This window comes from Oryctolagus cuniculus, chromosome 12 (assembly GCF_051225735.1).
Source record: "Oryctolagus cuniculus isolate XC-2025 breed Fujian yellow rabbit chromosome 12, ASM5122573v1, whole genome shotgun sequence".
NCBI lineage: Eukaryota > Metazoa > Chordata > Mammalia > Lagomorpha > Leporidae > Oryctolagus > Oryctolagus cuniculus.
The window spans coordinates 109,196,627-109,218,479 of NC_142878.1; the positions used below are offsets into that span (position 1 = coordinate 109,196,627).

Consider the following 21,853-nt stretch of genomic DNA (forward strand, 5'->3'; position numbering starts at 1 on the left):
CCCCCTCCGGCTACATTTGCAGTGGGCACCTGCTTACTGCACCTGCTGAGCCTGGGCTCTCCCTAGCTTGGGGTGGAAGGGACCTTTGACCAAGGGCAGGCAGGTGCAGAGACAGGGACTGGGCCTGGCCCCGCGGTCCCTGAGCCCTGGAGAGCTCTCTAACGCAGATCTGACCCTCGGCGCCGGCCAGGCCAGAGTCCGGGGCAGGCCGCGGGAGGCTCCCTTCTTCCCACTTGGGGACGGGGCCTTCCTAATTATATCCCCCTCCGCGCACATGGAAATGAGTTTGGATTTTCTGAGCTTGCACCAGCTGGCTGGGGGGAGGCAGCCCAGAAGGCTGCTGGCTGGGGAAGGGAGGAGAAAGGAGAGGGAGGGGAGGGAGCCAGGCCAACACGGGTGCTCCGCGGGCAGCGCTGCGGCGGGCGCGAGCGCCCCGCACGCGCCCCTCGCCACCCCCCGCCCAGGGACAGCGTCCCGCGCCCGTGTCAGCTCGCTCGTACGAGCCCACGCTCCGGGAACCACAGCAGACCCCTGAGCCGGCCGCGGCGAGGTGGCCCGGGGCGCCCCGAGGGAGCCGCCCTGCCACTTCCAGGCCAGCGTCCTGGGCAGCGGGGAGCCCCCGAGCCCGCCTGGCGCAGGTGCCTGGCCCCGCGGCGGCGAAGCAGTCCGCCCGCCTCTGGCTCACTCGGGCTGCGGGCAGCCGGGGGCGGCGCGGGGCGGGGGAGGGGCGGGGTGGGGTCAGCCGTGAGGCTCCGCCCCCTGGCGCTGGCTTCTGCCTGCGGCCGGGCGCCGGCTCAGTCTCGGCTGCTCGCCGCTGTCGCTCCGGGGCCGCGGGATGACGCCTCCTCCGCCCGGACGGGCCGCCCCCAGCGCTCCGCGAGCCCGCGTCGCCAGCCCGCCGGCCCCGGGCGGGCTCCCGCTGCGGCTGCTGCTGCTGCTCTGGGCGGCCGCCGCCTCCGCCCAAGGCCACCCGAGGAGCGGACCCCGCATCGCCGCCGTCTGGAGAGGTAGGCGGCGCCGCGCGGCCGGCGGGCGCGGGACGGACGCGGCGCGGGCGGGCGCTGAGTGTGCGGCACCGGCGCGAGTGCGTGCGCGCGGCTCTGCGGCCCGGGGCCGGCCGCCGGGGGGCGTGGGTCCCGGCGCGGGGGTGCGCCCGGCGCGCCAGGGAGCGTGGGGCGTTCGGCGAGCCGCGGGGCCGGGCCCGGCTAAGTCGCTCCAAGTCCGCCAGCGGCGCCGCGGCGCGGGGCAGGGTGCGGGCCCCTCTCCCCGGCCCCGAGCGGCTCTCGGCCCTCCGGCGTGGGGGAGCGGGGTGGGGCGGGGAGGGAGGGCCTCCGCGCGGGACCCCTCCCCGGCCGGGCTCCCGACCTCTGCGCCCACCTCCCGGGCTGCGGGCTCTGCCCGCTCGCGGGGCTCGGGCTGGCTGGCGGGCGAGGGGGGCGCGGACCTCTTGCCGCCGCCGCCGCCGCCGCCGCCGCCGCCGCTGCCGCCGCGCTCCGGCTGCGGGAACAAAGACCCCGCCGCTTGCCCCCGCCCCCGCCCCGGCCCGGAGCGCCGGCCGGGCAAGGGGGTGGGCGCCCTGCAGCGAGCCGGGTGCGGGGCGCGGCGGGGGCTGGGGGCACCCGGGCGCCGTCGTCGCAGTGCCGGGACCGGCCGCACCCCCCGCGCCCGCACGTGGCAGTTGTCACCAGCGATGGGCGCCGGCGTGGGGGCAGTGCCCGCAGGGCGGGGCGCGGCGGCCGGGACCCCCAAGCTGCGGTACTGGGGCGGGGGCGCAGGCTCCGGCCGCTGTGGGTTTGGGAGCCTGGCCGGGGTGGGGGGCTCAGTTTAGACCCCTGTGCAGTGGGACAGCGAGCCTGCTGGGCGGGGGTGTGAGGCTCACTGCCTTCCCCGCATTGCACACAAACGCCTCCCCACCCCCAGGCCCACCGGGCTCTGCCCCCAAATTTGGCGTCTCTGCGGGCCCCCCCTGTGGTGGAGGTGGGGCGCGCTCGCGCAGCCGGCGTGGGGGGATAGGTCGGGTGCCCCCCGCCGGGAGCCCTGTGGTACTTTGCAGCCACTGCGGAGTTGGATCGTTATCTGGGGCAGGTATTCTTAGCAGAGGGAAAAACCCACACACAAAACCAGGGGCCCGACTGCCGCAGCGGCAGCAGCGCGGTGGAGGGAGCGGGACTCGCCCAAGGTCACTGAGCAGCCCGGGAGCGCACCGGGCCGGCAGGGGCTGCGCCGACCTGGCACTGCACCAGTCCCGGGCCTGGGGGGTGGGGGGAGGAGAGAAGTGGCTGGCGGTTCTCCCACTGCAAGTGAAGTGTCTGGTCTGCAGCTCTGCCAGCAGCCAGAGGTGGTCCCGGTGGGAGTGGGGCTGGGCAGTGGGAGCTCTGGCCACCTGCACGCCCTCAGCTGCCCCCAGCTCCTGCCCGGGCTTCTTCGGCACCCTGCACCTCGTGTGCATCCCCTTGGCCGACTTGGACACTGCAGCCGTGGACACTCTGTAGGGAACCAGTGCCACTGAGGGCTCTCTCTGGAAGCTCCCCTTGCTGATCTGAGCCCCCCTTCCTTCCCCCACACACTTAATGCACACTCACTTCTTAGCACTTAGTGCACATCAGCAGTCCCACCCCGAGGCTTTTTGAAGCTGCTCTCAGGCCTCTTACCCACTTTGCTGAGTGTCCAGCCTAGCACGGTACCCCACCCCCTGCCCCACCCTTCACTGCTGGGAGCACACGGGCCTGCCCTCTGCTGACCCCTGCTAGCTGGGGCCCACCAGCCTCTCACCAGTCTTGTCCAAGGACAGTCTCTGGTCTCCTGCACCAGTGCCAGGTACCCCACTGGCCAGACAGGCCCTGCCATTCACCTGCCCCCCAGGGCCACCAGCTGGTGACCGGTGCGCCCGGCTGACAGCTGCCTCCTGTCTCCTGTGGGGTTAACACATGGCAGTCGGGCTCGAGTAGGGACAACCCTGGAGTGGGCTGAGAGGGGTCCGCCCCCGGGGGCCTGCTGTAAGCCTGGAGCCCTGTCCACAGGCGGGTGGCCGGGGCGTGGTAGCCGCCAGGAGCCTGGATGGGTGTGGGGCCTGGGGGGGGGGCACTGAAGCCCCAGGGAGAGACCAGAGCCTGCACTTGCAGGGAAGTGGCTGTCTCTGGCAAAGCTCGGGCCTGGGCGAGGGTGGGGAGGGTGTCCTTGAGCTCTGCACCTGCCCGGGACCCTCAGGGCTCACCAGGGCGGGAAGGGCTCTGGGGTTGTCCCCTGAGGGCCTGGACAAGCCACAGATGTGAAGGTGTGGTCCTAGCAGGACTGTCTGGGCAGCAGCCCGAGGAGTGGGGTGCGGGGGAGCACGGGGGTTGGCATTGCCCACGGCAACTGGAAACTCTCTGTGTTCCGTGCTCGGTTGGAGGAGCCCATGAGGCCCAGGGAGGTCATGACCCCCGAGGTCAGAGGTGAGCCCGCCTGTGCACAGATAGGGCAGAGCCCAGTCTGCAGCTTCCACCTGTCTGGCTGGTGGACTGCTCTCTGGCCCAGTGAAAGACAGGATGTTATTGTTGACTTGGTGGCCACTGGGGAGCCATTATAGGGCCCTGCTCGCTGGGGCAGGGGCTGCTGTCACCGCCTCTGGGGGGTGAGGTCACAGCTGGGGCTCCCCGCGCGGCGGCAGTTCCAGTGGAAATCCTTGCCCACCTGGGACCTTAGATGTAGTCATCGCCTGCACGTGAACTCCCCCTGCACATCTTGGGGGGAGGTTAGTTCCCGGGAGGAGGGGGTTTCCTAGGTTGGGAGTGATGTCACCAGGAGCTTCCTCCCGCGCTCTGGGAAGGCTCAGTCCGGCACCGTGGAGATACCAGGGAGCAGGTGGCAGTGGGGTGGACGCTGCCCTGGTGTTTCGGGAAGAGTCCCAGCTCGGGGCTAATTTGCTGTGTGGCTCTGGCCAAGTCCTCACCTAGCTCTGAGCCTCAGTTTCCCCAAATGTCCAAAGAGGGTCGAAGGAGGGGCCCATTCTTCTGTGAGCCCCACTGCCCTGGCGTTGCTGCCACTCTGGGGTGGGAAGAGCGGGCAGAGGCTGCTTGAACCCCTGCCGACTTCGGGAAGGTAGAACCTGGGAGGAGGGGAGGGGCGGTGCCTTGAGTTTCCTGTTGCTTTTCTCTCCTGGGCCGAGTGTTGAGATCAGTCCAGGGGAGCGGTCTCCAGGGTGGACGTATTCACTCCACGGACTTGGCTGGGGCCTACGTCAGGGTCGATGTCCTTGGAGGAGATTCTTAGGTGTAGGTGGGGAGATGGGCAGACAAATCTGCCGCTACCGTAGCAGGTGGCTGTGGGGCTGGGGGAGGTGACTGATCCAGTCTGCTGGCTCAGAGGGCTTCCTGGAGGAAGCGGCAAGCTGACAGCAGGAGAGGAGTCCGCTGGGCTGTGGGAGCGGACAGGAGGGAGCATCCCTCCTGGTAGCTGGGACCACAGAGGAGAGACAGCCAGGTGCAGGCCTCACAAGGGAGGTGTCAGGTCAGCCAGCCTCGGCCTGGGGCCCCGGGGGGGTTCCTTGCAGAAGGGGACATCTGAGTCGGGCCACCTCTTGTCCCGGGGGTGCCTCTCGGGGGACCGAGGCAGGCAGGGGAGGCCTCTGATGCCGGGGCGAGGGGTGCCCGGCTCTCTCCGCAGTGATTCCCGTGGGGGCGAGGCGACCCCCAGCTCTGTCGCCCCAGGCTTCCTCCGCAGAGGGGAAGAGCTGCTCACCACCAGCCAGGCCGCAAGGCGTGGGCACTGCCCTTCCCCGGCCTGCTTCCCCTTCCAGCAACCTTGATCTCTTTTGCAGGGAGGAGGGGCGCTCACTCTGTGAGCAGAGGGCGGGGCCTGGCCACCTGGAGGAGGCAGGGGCGCTGGGCTCCCCTCTCTGAAGAGGGCCAGGCCGGGTGGCCGTGGGGTGGGCCGCGGGGACGTCCTGCCTCCCAGCCCCAGCCCACGCCCCCGGTCTGCCCCGTGCGGTGTGGCTGGCGTGTCACAAGAGACTGACCTGGCTTTTGCTGGCGGCCCCGAGCCTGGCGAGTTTCCTCTTCTCCCGGCTTCCTTTTTCTCGGCCGGGCCTGGCTGCCTCCTCCAGGCCAGGGTGGCGGGGAAGAGGCCGCTGACCCGCTGCCTTCAGAAGAGCCAGGGCTTCCTGGCCTCGCCAGGGGCCACCAGGTGTGCGGCCAGCTGTCGCGCGGGCCAGAGAGAAAACTGGGGGCCGGGCAGGGGGCGTGGACAGTGGCCCCCGCAGGTAGCAGGGCCTCCCCCCTTCCCTAGCCAACCTAGGCCTTGAGGGCTCTCCCCTCCCCACCTGTGCGGCACAGGGCGGCTCCTCCCTGTGCAAGGCTGTGCCAGGGGCCTTGGATGGCCGCCCCTGCCCTGCCACCTCCCTCCCCACCCCCCACCCCCAACTCCTTTCCCCTGCCTCGGGCACATGGTGCCGCTGGCCTGGCCGACTGGCTGTCACTCCCTGCGTGCCCACGCACCCCCCTGCGTCTCAGTTCCTCCGAGCCACCGTCTGCGGTGACCCCAGCCCACACAGGCTGACGGTGCCACACTTAGGACGGACGTCAGAGCAGAAGTGTCAGCTGAGCCAACCACACACCGCACAGACGGGACGCTGAGCCGGGGAGGTGACAGGGACTGGCCTGGGTCCCCTGGCCAGACAGACAGAGCCGGGAACAGGGCTGAGTCTAGTGCCCCGAGCCTGCTGGGGCCCTAGCCCTCGGCCTCTTCCTGGTTGTCGTCCTGGGCTGTCCGTCCTTGGCCAGCTTGCTGGAGCCTGGACCCTTCCTGCTGCCAGGAGCCCCACCAGCCCTGGCCGTCCTCTCTTCAGCCCCCGCCCCTGCTGCTGGTCCCTGCTTGGGCTGCTGCGCCTCGGGTCCCCGGGGCAGGTTGATCCGTGTCACGGCTGGGGCTAATCTGGGTTTAACCGTCACGGCAGCTCAGGATTAGACTCATCCTGCTGTGCCTCCTGCACCCCTGCTCCCAACAGGGCCTTGGGCCCTGTGCCAGTGCCCAGGGACCCCTCATGGTGGAGGGCAGCCAGCCCCAGCCCCAGCCCCAGGTGCTCGGAGGGCGGGCCCCTGCCTGTGACACGCAGACGACCCCTAGGGAGGTTAGGCGGGAGCTGCAGGGGTAGCTGAGGTCTGGGATGGGGCAGCCGGTGATGCCTTCCTGGGGCAGGGCCAGGCGGCTCTGAGAGCCCTCCAGCCTGCCGTCTGTCTGTCTTGGGGCCTGGCTGGCCGTGGAAGGGAGGCCACTGTGGGGAACACTGTCCCCCACCGTGGCCCAGGCCACTTCTCTGACCTGCGGGCTCGAGTGATGGTGGAGCCAGGAGTGCCCGGCTCTTTCCCCACCTGCAGATGCCCAAGGCCAGGCAGGACACAGCAGACTGAGGTCCTCCCTGGGGCCAGCAGCTCAGGCTGGGTCCTCAAGGCTGGGTGGGCACCTGGGAGCCAGGGAGCCAGGGAGCAGAGCGAGTGTTTTGCCCAGGGCTGGGTGGGTGGGAGCCCAGCTGCGCGGGAGCAAGCAAGGGCTGGCTGGCGGGCACACCCGCCCTTCACAGTGGTCAGCCCGGACTGCACCGTGTTTTCCTAATTGCAGAAGAGATATCCCGGGAGACTTATCTTCCCAGTTATGCTGGGTGGGGCTGTGAGCTGTGCCCCCTCATTCCTGTCCGCCCTGGGCTTTAGGGTGTTGGGCGTGGAGGTCAGGACTTCGCTGGCCAAGCAGCCTCTCCGAGTCTGTGTGGGGAGGGCTGACAGAAGCTGCCAGGGGCCTTGGCGTGGAGCAGGGACGCAGGCTGCAGGCTGCCGAGGGCCAGCCCCGCTCCCGTCTCTTCCCAGCTGCGTGATCTCTGCCTCCCTCTTCCCATCTGGAAAATGGGAGTGGGAAGAGACCCCCGCCCCCTGCGCGCTCATGAGAGTTCAGGGCCGAGTCCATGGGGCCACGTAGGAAGTGCTGTGGGAGGGAGGCTGGCGGTGGGGCCGCCTCGTCTTCGTCCCGGCATCTCTGCTTTCTGATGGAACTCGGCCCTGGCAGCCCATCTCCCTGGCCGGCCGCGCCCCTGGCCGGCCGCCCTGGCTCTGTTCGCCTGCTGGTCCGGGCCACCTTCTGTCTCCCAGCAGCATTGTCCCCTCCGCCTGGGCTGTGTGGCCGTTCTCTGCCCTCTCCCTCCCCCACCCCTGCCCTGGCTCCGGGGCCAGGGGCAGGTCTCAATTTTGCCAACTGCTGGCCTTGGTCTGACTGGGACTTTGGGAACCCCCTGGGCTGAAGAGCCACTGGAAGCTGGGTGGGGTCCAGCTTTCCCTCCCGGAGCCCCCACGTCCTGCTCACTCTCCCCCACCCCGGCCCACCCACCCAACGCTGGCTCCCCACACTGCCCCTTCTGCCCACGACATTGCCCCGGCTTGGCGCACAATGGGACAGAGCACAGGACACTGGCCCTTGGTGGCTCGGATGTGCCGTTGTCCTGTGTGCACAGCCGGGGCATCGGCCTTACACCCTTAGGTGTGGAGTCGGGGAGGCCGCTGCTTCTGCCGTCTCCGCTCCCAAAAGGCCGGGCCTCACTCGTCCCTGAGATGAGCTGAGAACTTGACTCTGACTATCGTGTGGTCTGTCCTAAGCATTGTGGTGCTGGGCCTTAACGAGTGTCAGCCCCACGCCCCCCTCGTCCGCAGGGGAGGGAACTGAGGCCAGGCAGGCTCAGCCCCGGTGAACGGCACAGCAGCAGCCGCTGCACCGGGCGTCTGGGAGCCGGGGCCGCTGACCCTGGTGGGCGGGACGGTGCTCCCAGCTTGGCTGGCCGTTCCTATAGAAATGGAGCGCTCACTCCTCCGTGAGCCCCACGGCCCCGCCATCTGCCCCAGCGGCCGTCTGGAATTTGACCCTGTGTGGTGGCTGCCAGGGGGCCCCCAGCAGCAGCCGTGTGCTACCTTCTGCACGGGCTGGTGCCACCCTGGAGAGCGGGAGAGACGGAGCCCTGGGGGAGGCACCTGCCCCTGTGCCGCGCCCGCCCCGCCGTGCCAGGCACCTGCTGCCGTTCTACTGTGACTCACTCCTTCGGGCTCAGAATTTGGATGCTGAAGGCCTTGGGAGACCCGGGCCCCACCTGGAGGGCGGGTGGGTGGGTGATCCCCGCCAGGTGTCAGCTTAGTGACTCGGCAGCTGGGAGAGCGAGACGCGCAGAGGAGGGGTGACGCAGCGGGGTAGGGGCGAAGCAGCCTTTTCCAAGCAGGGACTCTGAGGGCAGCCCAGGATGGGGTCCCCCGGAGAGATGGGGCTGAGCTGTGGGGTCAGAAGCCCTGAGCCCCCCTTGCTGTCCACCCTTGGGCCAGTGGCACAGCCTCTGTGGCTTGTGAGCCTGTCAGCCCGCCTGTCCTCTGACTCCAAGTCCCATGGGTGCCGTGAACTCCTGGACCCCGTGTGGGCGCATGCATAGTTAGGGAGGTGCGAGGGGGCCTGGTGGTGCAGGGTGGGAACGGCTGAGCCCAAGGCTCCTGCCGGATGTGGCTGGGCCCCCACGCGGACCTTGGCCCGGGGCCCTCCGGGCTGCCTGTCGGAAGCATTTTAGGCTGGGCCACCCTCATTCCAGCCGTTCCCAGCCTCTCTGCGCTCGAGGTCAGTGGGTCAGGCCCGAGCAGGGGGCCCCGCCCCTGTTGTTCCTCTTCTGTTGACAACAACCCCCCCTACCCCGCGTGCCACCTCTCAGGCTGCCCTCCCGTGTCTCAGAGTCGTCCCAGGTATGGGCACAGAGGGGACCAGAGGGTGACAGCTCCCACAGTGAGTCAGGAGAGGAATGGCATGCCGCTGGTCAGGCCTGCTGTGGGGACACCGCCCTGCGGAAGTCCACACGTGCCACAGCACTCGGTGGCTGGAGCAGGGCTGGGGGGTAGAACTCCCAAAGGAACCAGGTCTGATTCTTCCCGTGGGGACCAGAGCCCCTGGGCTCCCCTGGCAGGGGGCTGGGGGCGTGCGCTGTGTCAGAGCGAGGCTGCCCCGCAGTCCTGCGGTCCTGTGACCCTCACACTGGCCGGGGCGAGGAGGTGGGGCCTGGGCCCGTGGAGTCCAGCTTTGCATGGAGCAGCCTGCGGGTGCTGTTTCCCGGCCCAGCAGAGCGAGGACTGGCTGGGAATCACATGGTGTCGGGTGGAGGCGGGGGTGGGGGTTGTCTTGTGCCTGGCCTGCCTCTGGGGCTGTGTCCTCCCTGTGTGCCCCTAGCCCCCTCCCCTGCCCGAACCCCTGGTTATTCTGGGAGCTTTTAGCTACCACTTAGTCAGCCACTAATGCGTCAGGCCCGGGAGTCGGGGGGGGGGGTGCGCAGTGCCAGACGGTGCTCCTTTTAGATGCCCGGGATGGGAGGGGGAGCCGGGAGGAGGGGGCACTTCCTCTCAGCCGGCAGGGGACACTGATGGGCAAGAGTCGCAGTGTCCTTGGGCTGCGCTTCCCCCGCCCCCATGTGCTGGGAGCCCCTGCCCGCCGTCCCAGTTTTTCTGGTTGGGACGCGCGGCCTCTTGTCATCCGCACCTGCCCAGCCGTCTTTGGCCTGCAGCTTCCCCGCCTCGCTCAGGAGTTCTCTGCTTGGCCGGTCTGGCTGTCATCTGCCTGTCCCGTGCCTCCGATTCACAGGGCCGTGAAGCAAGTGTTTAGGCTTGGGGCAGGGCCCTGGCTCAGCCCCTGCCCGGGCACAGCCTCGAGGGCTGCCCTCTCCCGGCCCAGCTCGCCCCGTGTTGGTCCACGACGGCTCGGTGCTGCCTGCACTTCCAGGCAGCCCTCCTGCCCCTGAGCCCCCAGCCCCCGCTCCTGCTGCCCCGCACAAAGCGTCTTTTCATGCATTCATCGGGCACTGCGGCCCCGACACTTCCCGGCACAATTGGGCCCTTTGAGGGCCCCCGGCAGAGCGGGAACCGGGCTGGGGCTCGGATGGAGGCCGGGCCAAGGGCTTGTCCTGGGGCCGAGCTGGTGCCGTCCCCTCACCCCGTGCACGTCACCAGGCATGGGGGGGGGGGCGGCAGGGGTCAAGGGAGGTGAGGGTCCTGGGCTCCGACTGCCCTTCTGCACTTCCTGCCTGCCCTACCCTGGCTGTGGGGCCGGGCCTGGCACGGCAGCCCTCACCTTCCCTGCGTGTCCTTGGCAGGTTTTGTGAGCGGCTCTGGGGTCTGCAGGAAGGTGCTGTGTGTGCTGTGGGCTGGCCGGGTAGGGCCAGGTCTCCCCCTCAGACCTCACCCTCCAGAGCCAGGCTGTGTCTGCTTCGTCAGACTCGATGGCCCGGGCAGGACTGAGCTTCCGCCATCAGTCTCGACTCCCCAGGGCAGAGCTGCGTCTCCCCCATCAGACTCGACTGCCCTGGGCAAGCCTGCTCGCCTCCTCCCTTTGATAGTCCTGCAGCCTCCCAACAAGAACCCCTGGCTCCTGCCCGCTTCCGCCGGAGCAGTCGTGTGTTGGCCCTTTGAGCCCCACCGAGGTCTTGGTGCAGGTGTGGGGGTGGACATGACGGCTGCCGGCGGCCAGAGGGCTCCTCTCCAGGGCCTTCCAGGGGCCGTGGGTCTCAGGCCCCAGCCCAGCATTTCCGATGCAGACGGTGCCTCCTGGCTGCTGGGCCGCGGGGGGCGGGGGGGGGGAACTGGGAGGGGAGCTGGGGCCGCACAGGCTGGATGCGGCACAGGCTGTGCGGGTGAAAGGGGAGCCGCGGGCGCTGAGTCAGCCGTCTGCAGGCTGCACTGCTGACCCCAGCAGCAGGGGCGGGAGCAGGGCGGCACCTGAGCCCCGCCAGCCCTGCCAGGGCCCCCGGCCAGCAGCCGCACAGATCACAGTGCCTTGTCCATCTGAGGCAGTCGGGGCGGTCACCTCGGGCTCCAGGGAAGGCTGACCGTCCCAGAGCGGCCTGTGGTCAGCCCTGTTTGCAGCGCAACCCTGGGGAGCCAGGCCAGCTCGGGGCCATGAACCCAGCGCTCCTCTGTGTGGCCAACTGTGCAAACATCTCCCCAGATGTCGGAGAACCGACGCCGGCTGGTCAGGTCCATCTGTCCTGTCTGCCAGTGTGACCTTGGGCTGGACACGTCCCGGGCTTGTGTCTCAGTCTCTTCCTGTGCCCAGCGAGTCGCGCTGTGGCAGAGAGGAGAGGAAACAGCCCCACCTTTGGGGTGACTGCCACGGGGTGGGGGCGTCCAGTGCAGTCCGGCTGCCCTCGGCCCCGCTGAGTGCAGCGTCCAGCCCCCGTGGCAGGAGGCACCTGGGGCTGACCTGAGGAGCGGCCACTCCTCCCTGCGTGGGTGATGCCGCCAGGCTGGCCGCCCCGGGCTTCGCTGTGGCTGCGGACGCCGTGGTCAGAGGAGTTCCGGGCTGAGGCCCCGGGCTGGGCTGATCGCGGCCACAGCCGCCCCATCCCTGTAATTTGGCCTTGCGACTGGACGACCTTAGCATTGGCACCGGAGATGACACATCTGCTCCCCCCGGCGTGGCGGCGACTTTGTGTTCCGGGCTCAGTTGTCCCAGTCTGATGAAAGCCCTGTGCATCGGCCCCTGTCCCAGCGTTGTGGGGGAGGCAGAGCCGTTCAGCCCCAGGAGAGCTGGTGTCTGTGGCTGAACCCAGCCACCATGTCCCATCCTGGGCAGGGCTGGGAGCCTGCCGCTGACCTGCTTCCGTGTGCCCGGGGCTGTGTCCCCCGGCCTCTGTCTTCCCACCCATGAAATGGGTGGGAGTGGGTGTTCAGATTCCTTCACGGCTGTGACCTAGCGCCAACTCAGGGGTGGAGGTGGGATGGGGGGGGGGGACTGGGGTCTGAACAGAGTGCATCCTGGGAACCTGGACTCCAGGTGGGTGCTCGGAGGCCCTGCTGGCTGCGGAATGGCGCAGGTTGCGATGGCCGCTTCCTGCATCTCTGGACTTGGTCTGAGGCCCTTCTGGATGGGGGGGAGGCTGAGCCTGGACCCGGCAGTGCCCCTACTTCTGCCCGTGGCTCTCTGCGGCCCTGAGCACCAAGCACTAGCTGCCAGGCGGTGGCTGGTTGCATCTTCCTCTGGGCTCCGCCTCAATGCTTCTACCCCTTGCCTCCTTCCCAGGCCGGACGGGACAGGACAGAGTGGACTTCGGCCAGGCTGAGCCGCACACGGTGCTCTTCCATGAGCCGGGCAGCTCCTCGGTATGGGTGGGCGGACGCGGCAAAGTCTACCGCTTCGACTTCCGGGAGGGCAAGGACGCCTCCGTGCACACGGTGAGCCCTGGCCTCGGGCCTCTCTCCCCACCTCCCGGCTCTCCTGTCGCCCCCTGGCCCTGGCCAGGGCCTCGGGGAGAGAGGGAGGAAGTTCCTGGACGAGACCACCACCTCCCTACCCCACGGTGGCTCCAGGGAAGGCTCCCCGCGAGGTCAGTCAGGTGTGGAGATAACCGGAAGCCCACCCAGCCCTGGCGGGTGTAGGAGCCGGGCTGCACAGCCCGTGTCAGCCGGGGGCCTGTCCCGAGGGGGCGTCCTGCCCCTAGTTGAGTGGTCTGATGCCTCCCCTCCCCTCCCCCAGGTGAACATCAGCTCCTCAAGGACGTCCTGTCTGGACAAGTGGGTGAGTGGGGGAGGGGGCGCGAGGCCCCTGGGCAAGGGGAGCAGACCCTGGAAGCCCCAGGCGGGCTGGTGGGGTGGGGGGGCAGAGGCAGCCCTTGCCTGCCCTGGGGACTCCTCCTGAGCTGTCGGGGGCTGGGCCTGCCAGGGCCGCCCCTCCCAGCGTCTGTGTCCCCCCCACCCCCCCAGGACTGCGAGAACTACATCACGCTGCTGGAGCGGCGAGGAGAGGCGCTGTTGGTGTGCGGCACCAACGCCCGGCGCCCCAGCTGCTGGAACCTGGTGAGGAGGCCCCGCCCCCGGCCGGACCCAGGCCCCGCCCCCGGCCGGACCCAGGCCCCGCCCCGCTGCAGCCTCCGCGTGGGGACCCCGAGGCTGCAGAATTCCCCAGGGGATGGGGCCCCTGGCGGGACACTGGCGCTGATGTGAGCGGCAGGGGTGGGGTCGCCCGGCCCCCTGACCCCCGCCCCCGCTCTCCGCAGGTGAACAGTTCAGTGGTGCCGCTGGGCGAGATGAGAGGCTACGCCCCCTTCAGTCCCGATGAGAACTCCCTGGTTCTGTTTGAAGGTGGGTGGGCCCCCCGCGGGCCCTGGGAGGGAGGCCGGGAGCGGTGCGGCGCCCCTTGCCTCACCCGCGCCCCCCGCCCGCCCCCAGGGGACGAGGTGTACTCCACAATCCGGAAGCAGGAATACAACGGGAAGATCCCGCGGTTCCGCCGCATCCGGGGGGAGAGCGAGCTGTACACCAGCGACACCGTCATGCAGAGTGAGTGAGGGTGGACACCCACCGGGGGCAGCAGCCGGGGTCCTGGTGTGCCCCTGGGGCCTCCGGGGGCAGCCTGCACGCCGGTGCCGGACCCAGCTCCCTGGGTCCCAGGGAGCCCCAGACCTGGCACGGGGTCCCCGAGAGCCAGAGTATCCCCCCAGGTGAGGTCATGTTGGGGCAGCCCTCCTCTTCCTCCTCATTATGGCTCTGCCAATTAGGCAGAAGTGACACGGGGGCCCCAGGGGCCTTCCGGTCTCCAGGCATGAAGTCATTGCTCCTGGGGCGCTGGCGTCAGTGGTGCAGAGGGAGGGCGCGGCAGGGGTGGGGGTGCAGAGTGAGTGCCCCTTGGGGTGTTAGGCCTGGTGCTTGGGGTTTGTTTCACACCCTGGGCCTGTGCCGGCCCGAGTGGGCGTGGGCAGGGCCCCCAGCCTCACGCCCGCCCGCCTGCGTCCCTGGCAGACCCGCAGTTCATCAAAGCCACCGTCGTGCACCAGGACCAGGCCTACGACGACAAGATCTACTACTTCTTCCGGGAGGACAACCCCGACAAGAACCCCGAGGCCCCGCTCAACGTGTCCCGCGTGGCCCAGCTGTGCAGGGTGAGCGGGCGGGGCGTGGAGCGCGAGTGCGTGTGTGAGGGTGCATGTGTGAACATGTGTGAACGTGTGTGTGAGTGTGCATGTGTGAACATGTGTGACTTGTGTACATGTGTGAACATGCGTGTGACTAGAGTGTGACTGTGCATGTGTGAACATGTGTGTGACTAGAGTATAGAGTGTGAGTGTGACTGTGCATGTGAGCATGCGTGTGACTAGAGTGTGTGACTGCATGTGTGAACATGTGTGTGACTAGAGTGTGAGTGTGACTGTGCATGTGTGAACATGCGTGTGACTAGAGTGTGAGTGTGACTGTGCATGTGTGAACATGTGTGTGACTAGAGTGTGTGACTGTGCATGTGTGAACATGTGTGTGACTAGAGTGTGAGTGTGACTGTGCATGTGTGAACATGCGTGTGACTAGAGTGTGAGTGTGACTGTGCATGTGTGAACATGTGTGTGACTAGAGTGTGTGACTGTGCATGTGTGAACATGTGTGTGACTAGAGTGTGAGTATGACTGCATTGTGAACATGCATGTGACTAGAGTGTGTGTGCATGTGTATGTGTGTGACTGGAGTGTGAGCAGTGTGTGTATGTGAGTGTGCATGGGACAGTGGTGGAGCGTGTGCATGCGTGCACACGTGTGCACCTGTGTTTACATGTACGAAGTATGGGTATGTGTGTGACAGTGTTTACAGTATGAAGCGTGTGTGCACGTGTGAGAGCAGTGTGTGACGTGCACTGGGAGTGTGTGAGTGGACAGACGTGAGCCTGAGCCCGTCTGCTGTGTGGGAACGCGGCGCCCTCGGCTCTGTGCCCTGGGCCAGCCGGTCTGCACCCTGGCTGAGGTCCTGGGGCACCTCGGCTTCACCCCGCCCCCTAGCCAGCCCTCCTCCCAGGTCGTGTGGTGCTGGCGTGGCGGGCAGGGACTGAGGGCCTCCTGTCCCCCGGCGCGGCAGGGCGACCAGGGCGGCGAGAGCTCGCTGTCCGTCTCCAAGTGGAACACCTTCCTGAAGGCCATGCTGGTGTGCAGCGACGCCGCCACCAACAAGAACTTCAACCGGCTGCAGGACGTCTTCCTGCTGCCCGACCCCAGCGGCCAGTGGAGGGACACCAGGGTCTACGGGGTTTTCTCCAACCCCTGGTGAGTGACCTTGAACGAGCAGAAACTGTGGGCTCCAGGGTCAAGGTGTTGCGAGGGCGGGACGTGGAGTGGTGTGTGCCGTCACGTGTGGGAGCATGTGCGTGGCCTGCACCTGTGTGTCCCGCTGCCTGTGCGTGCTCAGATGGGTGCTGGGCCCTGGGTGCCGGCTGCTGTCACACCCGCCTGCCGGCGCCTGATAATTCACACTTCTTAATCACTCTCATTGATTGCAAACAAGGCAGGCGAAAGTGCCGGGTGTGGGAGAGAGAAATGGGGTGTGCAGGCAGGGCTGGGTAGCCGAGACCCTGCTCTGCGGCTTCCAGGCGGCCCCCAGAGAGGGTGGGAGGGCCGGGTCTGTGCTGGGAGCCCCTGCCTCGGGTTGGGTGACGTGGACGGCTTCTGAGCTCGCCCTGTGGTTGCAGGTGACCGTCCTCCCTGTCCGTCCTCCCTCCCCCTCCCTTCCTTCCTCCCTGCCCGCCGCGGTGCCTCATGGCCCTGAGGGGCCGGCCTGGGTGGGTGGGGGGTCCTGGGCCCCCACTGAGGCGCCCTGTGTCCCTGCAGGAACTACTCGGCCGTCTGCGTGTACTCCCTCGGTGACATCGACAGGGTCTTCCGCACCTCATCGCTCAAGGGCTACCACGGGAACCTCCCCAGCCCTCGGCCAGGCAAGGTGAGCCCCCGCCCGGCCCCGCCCAGCCCCGCCCCTCGGCGTCACTCCCGGCCGCCCCACTGACCCCGGCCGCTCTGCGTGCCCAGTGCCTCCCGAACCAGCAGCCGATCCCCACGGAGACCTTCCAGGTGGCTGACAGTCACCCCGAGGTGGCGCAGAGGGTGGAGCCCATAGGGCCTCTGAAGACGCCGCTCTTCCACTCCAAGTACCACTACCAGAAGGTGGTCGTGCACCGCATGCAGGCCAGCCACGGGGAGACCTTCCACGTGCTGTACCTGACCACAGGTGAGCCCCGCCCGCCGTGAGAGGCTCACACAGATGGAAGAGTTGGTTAGTGTGTGTGTGGCTGTGCAGGAGTCAGGCAGGGAGGGCTTCCTGGAGGAGGTGGGGCATCCGATGGTGGGGGGAGAAAGGCATGCGCCAGGATTTGCAGAAATGCGTCCAGCCTGAGCCGAGCCTGAGCCCAGCCGGTATGTCTTGGGCAGGGAAGAAGGTGGAGGGGAGAGAGGTGGAGAGGTGAGGGGAGGGGGACCTGGACCCAGGCAGAACGAGGCCGCCAGCCTTGGGGGTTGTGCGTGTGGAGGGCTGGTGGGCACTCACACGTGAGTGAGGTGCGAAGCCTGGACGAGCCTGTCCTCGTCCCCGTCCAGGGCCTCTCTGGGGAGGCCGGGGGGGCTGGACAGCTGGGACATGGAGCCGCCAGCCTCAGCTGGGTTTGTGGCAGCTTCCAGTCCCGCGTGGTAGCCAGAGGGGACCCCGGGCGTGGGCTCAGAGACCAGTGTGGCCGGGGCAGCAGGCTGCCCTCGAGGCTGGAAGGGCCCAGCACCTCGGGCTGTGCAGATCTTGTACACACACACACACACACACACTCACACACACTCGCACACACACGGCTTCCTGCTTGGGGCTGAGGCTGGAACCCCAGGGCCGTGGTCTGACTCCTGCAGCACTGGAAGAGGGGGCAGGGCTGGGGTCTCTTTACCCCTCCACCCTCCTGGCCGCCCCCATGGGCCCTGCCCTTGCTCTGACCGTGCCCGAGCTGTCATGGGCGACAGGAGGGTGGCAGGGCTGTGGGGACTGGGGGCAGGGAGGTCCCGCACAGCTGCGCTGGGGCCTGTGCACACACTTCCTGCCCGCACACCCGTGAGGCAGGCACACTGAGAGCTGAGGGCAGGTGCTCGGTTGTCCCCAGGGCCGCTGGGGAGTCGCAGGTGGCACTGCTGGGGCAGAGAGCAAACAGGACTTCCTGAGCCGCCGCTGGGCACGGGAAGCTCTGGTACCCGGGAGAAGCGATGTCTGGTCTCTTTGAGTTTTCGGGGGGGGGGGGTCGTTTTGGAAGGAGGCTGCAGGGCGGCCGGGGTGTGCGTGAAGGCAGGGCTGGCCGGGGGCTCTCCTGCTTTTGGGAGGCAGGTGCTGGCCAGGGGAGTTGGGAGGAGCAGGAGATATTCCAGAAGCTGGGGCAGCCGTGAGCGGGTTGGGAACCCGTGAGTCCCTGACGGGTGTGGACGGGGAGAGGGGCCAGGCAGCCCGCCAGCCTGTGTGACCTTGGGGTCCTTCTCAGATCTGAGATCGTGTCAGAATAGAAGTGTGCTGAGGCTGGGAACAAGTGGAGGGCATTTGAGGGAACGAATGAAGGGCCTTGAGGTCGCGGCTTGATGAGCAGTGACAGCCGGGGCTGGGGGGGGGGGCGGGAGGGCCGGGGCCAATGATGGCTCCACAGCGACTAGCGCACCCGTTTATGTAAGACGGTCACCCCCGGGGAAGCGGGGGAGGGGCAGACAGAAACTCTCTGTGCTGTCTCTGCAAGTTTTCTAGAAATCTGAAATTATTCCCGAGTTAAAGACCTGTTTAGAGAAATGCGGGGCTGGGGTGGGGGCGGGGCAGCTGCGGAGGAGCAGAGGGGCCGGGCTCCGCTGGACCTGGACGCACCTTGGTCTCTGCCCCCTGCTCCCCTGTGGCCAGGAGCAGGTGCGCTGTGCCCTCCCGAGCCGCCGCCGCGCTCTGCAGACGGGAGGGAGCGCCCACCTCCCCAGGTGATGGGGTGATACTCCCACAGGCTGCACGCGGTGCCTGGGAGTGGAGGAGCCCTGGGCAACCTGGAGATGGCCACCGTGACCTGGCTGTCCTTGGGCTTCCCATCGCCCCGCCCCACCAGGCCACTCCCCTCTCACCCCTCACCTGGGGTCGTCTGAGCCTGAGCTGACTCTCTGCCCCGTCCACAGACAAGGGCACCATCCACAAGGTGGTGGAGTCGGGGGAGGGGGCCCACAGCCTCGTCTTCAACATCATGGAGATCCAGCCCTTCCGCCGAGTGGCCGCCATCCAGACCCTGTCGCTGGACCCTGACCGGGTGAGCCTGCCCTGCCCAGCCCCGTCCTGGGGCTCCTGCACGTGCGATCTGTGTGTCCAGCCTCTGGCAGACCCCCCAGCACCTGGGGGCTTAGGACTCAGCGGCCCTGGCCTGACCTGGCCCCTGCCCACCTCTTGCAGCGGAAGCTGTACGTGACGTCCCAGTGGGAGGTGAGCCAGGTGCCGCTGGACCTGTGTGAGGCCTACGGCGGGGGCTGCCACGGCTGCCTCATGTCCCGAGACCCCTACTGCGGCTGGGACCAGGGCCGCTGCGTCTCCATCTACAGCTCCCAGCGGTAGGTCGTCCCTGGGAGAAGGGGACGGGGAGCGGAGGAGGGGTTGGTGGGCCGCAGGGCTGAGCCCCCTGTCGCTGAGCCGGTCTCCCCCTTCCCGCCCTAGGGCAGTGCTGCAGTCCATCAACCCCGCTGAGCCGCACAAGGAGTGTCCCAACCCCAAGCCAGGTACGGCGATGAGCCCCAGGTGCCCTGGTGGGAGGGGACGTGGCCTCGTGCTGAGGCCCCCGGAGGGGTGGGAGCAGGGAGACCCGGGAGAACAGAAGAGCAGGGGGCTGCCCCCCCCACGCCCCGGGTTCACTGGGAGACCCTCCCCGCTGAGCCCCGGCCCCTCCCCACCCCCCCAGATGAGGCCCCACTGCAGAAGGTGTCCCTGGCCCGGAACTCCCGCTACTACCTGAGTTGCCCCATGGAGTCCCGCCACGCCACCTATTCGTGGCGCCACGAGGAGAGCGTGGAGCAGAGCTGCGAGCCGGGCCACCAGAGCCCCAGCTGCATCCTGTTTATCGAGAACCTCACGGCCCGCCAGTACGGCCACTACCGCTGCGAGGCCCAGGAGGGCTCCTACCTGCGCGAAGCCCAGCACTGGGAGCTGCTGCCCGAGGACCGCGCCCTGGCCGAGCACCTGATGGGCAGCGCCTGCGCCCTGGCCGCCTCCCTCTGGCTGGGGGTCCTGCCCACGCTGGCGCTCGGCCTGCTGGTCCACTAGGGACCCCCAACCCACCCCCCTCCCTGGGGGCTGCCCACGCCCCAGGCTTCCGACGCCCCAGGGCTTCTCCAAAAGTCTCCTCCTCAGAGCCGGCTGGCCCGGGAGCCCCTCCTCTGCTGCTGCCTCCCCGGGTCGGAGGAGCCCCCGGGGGACGTCCAGCCCAGCCGCGGGCGGCTGCGGGGCCCCGGGAGGGGCAGTGACAGACCGAGAGGCCGCAGCACCGGGGATGTCCCAGGACTTAGACTTTCCAAAAGCTCCTGCTTGGACTTGACTCAGGGCAGCGATGCCCACCCGCAGGGGTCAGGAGAGGGCAGCTGGGCCTCGGGGCTGAGGTCCGTCCGGGGCCTTGTGGCCCCCCTTTCTCCACTGCCTGCTTCCCCTGGGCGGCCGGCATCCTGCAGACCAGGCCCCCTCGCGCGGCCCTGGGTCCCGCCGGACGGCCGCCTTGCATGTTTATGGAGGATGTTTGCTTTCCGGGCAGAAGGACGGAAAAAGCTCTATTTTTATGTTAGACTTATTTCATGTATAGCTACTTCCGACTGCATCCGTATGAAAATACCAAAAGCCCTTGCTGGGGGCGGGGTGGGGGGTGGCGGGGAGGGGACTGGGGGAGAGGGTGGTCCCTGTCCGAGGCTCCCAGGGGGGCGGGGGTGGGGTGGGATGAGGGTCCGGAGACCGGGGTAAGTTCGGGAAGGGTGGCAGGAGCTGGCCCTGGCCTGGGAGCTCAGTCCCAGGGGACGTTGTCCAGGCCCCCCCCCTCCAGGGGAGGGGGTGGTTGTGGGCAGGGTCGGGTGCGGGAGACAGGCGAGAAGGAAGCCCTGGGTGCACCGTTGGTGTTGCGGAACGGAGCCAAGTCCTCAGGGGGAGGTTCCAGGACTCAGCCCCTTGGCGTTGGGGGTCGGGGAGGCAGGGGGCGCCTCCTCCCTGCCCCTCGGCCCCCTTCCCTGGGGGCTGTGCTTCCATGCTCCTAGCCTCCCACCTTCAGCTCAGGACTCGTCATAACTTAAGCTAAACTGTGAAAAATTCCGTGGGGACGGCCCTGCCCCCAACCCCGGCCGTGGATTTTGTCCCGAGAGCTGGGCCCCTTCTCCGGCTGGGTCTGGCTGCTTGGGGCTGGGCCCGGGGCCCCTGCATCTCTTCTCAATGCACTTTAATAATAATGTAACATATTACTAATAAACGAGCTATTTATTTACCGGTGCCTGCTGCTTGCTGCCCAGCGGGGGTGGGGGGTGGGGGCTCCTGTTTTGCAGATGTTCTCACTGGGAGGTGAGAGGTGGGAGCGGGGGCGGGGGGGGGTCTGAGCCCACACCCCCCACCCAGCCTGACCTGGAGCCCCAGGACTTCTGTGGCCTTTTCTGCCTCCCTGGTCTGCTCCAAAGAGCGCTGGGCCTCCCCTTCCTTCAGGGCTGTTTTGGGAGGGAGCAGTATTCAGACTGGGCCCCGTGGGGTGACAGAGGGGCGCGTCGTGTGCAGGCGCTGAGGCTGGGTGCTCACTCCCCACCGGCCACCCCCGGGTGGGGGTCTGGGAGAGAGCTGTGTGTGGGGATGGAGGTGGGGACCAGGGCAGTGCTCTGGGATGGAGGCGGGGTGCACGGGGAGCCCCCATGGTCCCTGCAAGCTCTCGCTGCCCAGGGTGGCTGGGAGCACTTCCGAGCAGGAACTGCTGGAGACGTGTGTGGGGCACCCTTGGGACAGTCCCCACCTGCACTGGACTCCAGCTTGTGGTGGGGCCCGTGGGGGCTGCAGTTGTCCATGCCTGCCCCCCCCAACACGCACACGCACACACACACACACACACTCCGTCCCCCACTTCAGCCTGTCCTGGCCGAGGCTTTCCCAAGGCCCTGTGTGCTCTCCACCCCAGCTCTCCCAGGCGACCAAGGTGGCTGCAGGTGCCCGGGGCCAGGGGGACCCAGGAGAGCCTGGGCTGAGGCCGAGGCCTGGGCTGCTGCCCCCTTGTGTGCTCCTGGACTGACCCTCGTCTGAGTCGGGACTTTGGAGGGGCCACTGCTTGCACGACTGGACTTGGCCCTATCTCTGTATGCCAGTGCAAGGCCAAAAGCAGCGGCAGCCCTGGGGCTTTGAGGCCACGCCCCCTCCAGCCAGCCCGCAGCTGGCAGCAAGCGGGGGGGGGGGGGGGGCGGCAGCCGACAGGGCCAGCGTGAGGTGACCTCCAGGGAGATCTGTGCACTCCCTGGTCCTCCGTGGGGTTGTGGGCAGGCGCTTGAGTGCCAGAACACACGCCTTTGTCTTGGCCGAGGCCCGCAGAGGCCGGCTGGGAGGCAAGCCGTGTGCATCCAGGCATGAAATGAGCCCATGTAAATCCCATGTAAATGAGGTTCCAGGGAGGGGTGGCCAGGAGAGGCTCCTGCCGGTTTGCTGAGACGGGCGAGCGGCATAGTGGCCTCGGCCTGGTGGAGGTGAGCAGGACCCCTCGGCCGGGCCCCTGTGGCGCCGCGGGAGTCTGCCGCCGGGGTAGCCAGCTTGACACACGCATGGCCGAAGCTGGCCTCCCGAGAGCCAGGCCTGCCCTTCTGCCCTCTGCCCCTGCCTCCTCCCTGGGGAAGCCAGCAGGGACCTGAGGCCCTCTGTGCCTCCCTCCTGCTTCACAGATCTCAAGGACACTGAGAACTGTCCCCTCTCCCCTGGGGGACAGCCACTGCAAATGTGGGAGTCCTGGTCCAGCATCCCCGGTTCCCGTCAGGCCTCCGCTCCACTTGCTGGAGCCCCTTTGTACCTGTCGTCCCCTCTCCTGGGTGCCAGGAGCCAGAGGATGTTCG

At 68.1% G+C, this 21,853-nt stretch overlaps 1 protein-coding gene across 1 annotated transcript; it reads left to right on the forward strand.

Moving 5' to 3' along the window:
- Window positions 1-772: 772 nt before the first annotated feature.
- SEMA7A (semaphorin 7A (JohnMiltonHagen blood group)) lies at window positions 773-20,265 on the forward strand. The gene is made up of 14 exons (XM_051834561.3): window positions 773-1,007; window positions 12,052-12,203; window positions 12,505-12,546; window positions 12,732-12,824; window positions 13,025-13,109; window positions 13,197-13,307; window positions 13,767-13,906; window positions 14,865-15,049; window positions 15,611-15,719; window positions 15,806-16,004; window positions 17,942-18,069; window positions 18,210-18,364; window positions 18,468-18,529; window positions 18,709-20,265. The coding sequence occupies exons 1-14, from the start codon at window positions 836-838 to the stop codon at window positions 19,068-19,070; spliced, it is 1,995 nt and encodes a 664-aa protein (XP_051690521.2). The 5' UTR covers window positions 773-835; the 3' UTR covers window positions 19,071-20,265.
- The last annotated feature ends 1,588 nt before the right edge of the window (window positions 20,266-21,853 follow it).

What these genes read in the sequence shown, in the direction of transcription:
- SEMA7A (XM_051834561.3), top strand. Translation starts at nt 836, where the DNA reads ATGACGCCTCCTCCGCCCGGACGGGCCGCCCCCAGCGCTCCGCGAGCC. An exon ending in GCGTGGCCCAGCTGTGCAGG is followed by an intron (nt 13,907 to 14,864) that starts GTGAGCGGGCGG and finishes CCGGCGCGGCAG; the next exon opens with GGCGACCAGGGCGGCGAGAG. An exon ending in CCAGCCCTCGGCCAGGCAAG is followed by an intron (nt 15,720 to 15,805) that starts GTGAGCCCCCGC and finishes CTGCGTGCCCAG; the next exon opens with TGCCTCCCGAACCAGCAGCC.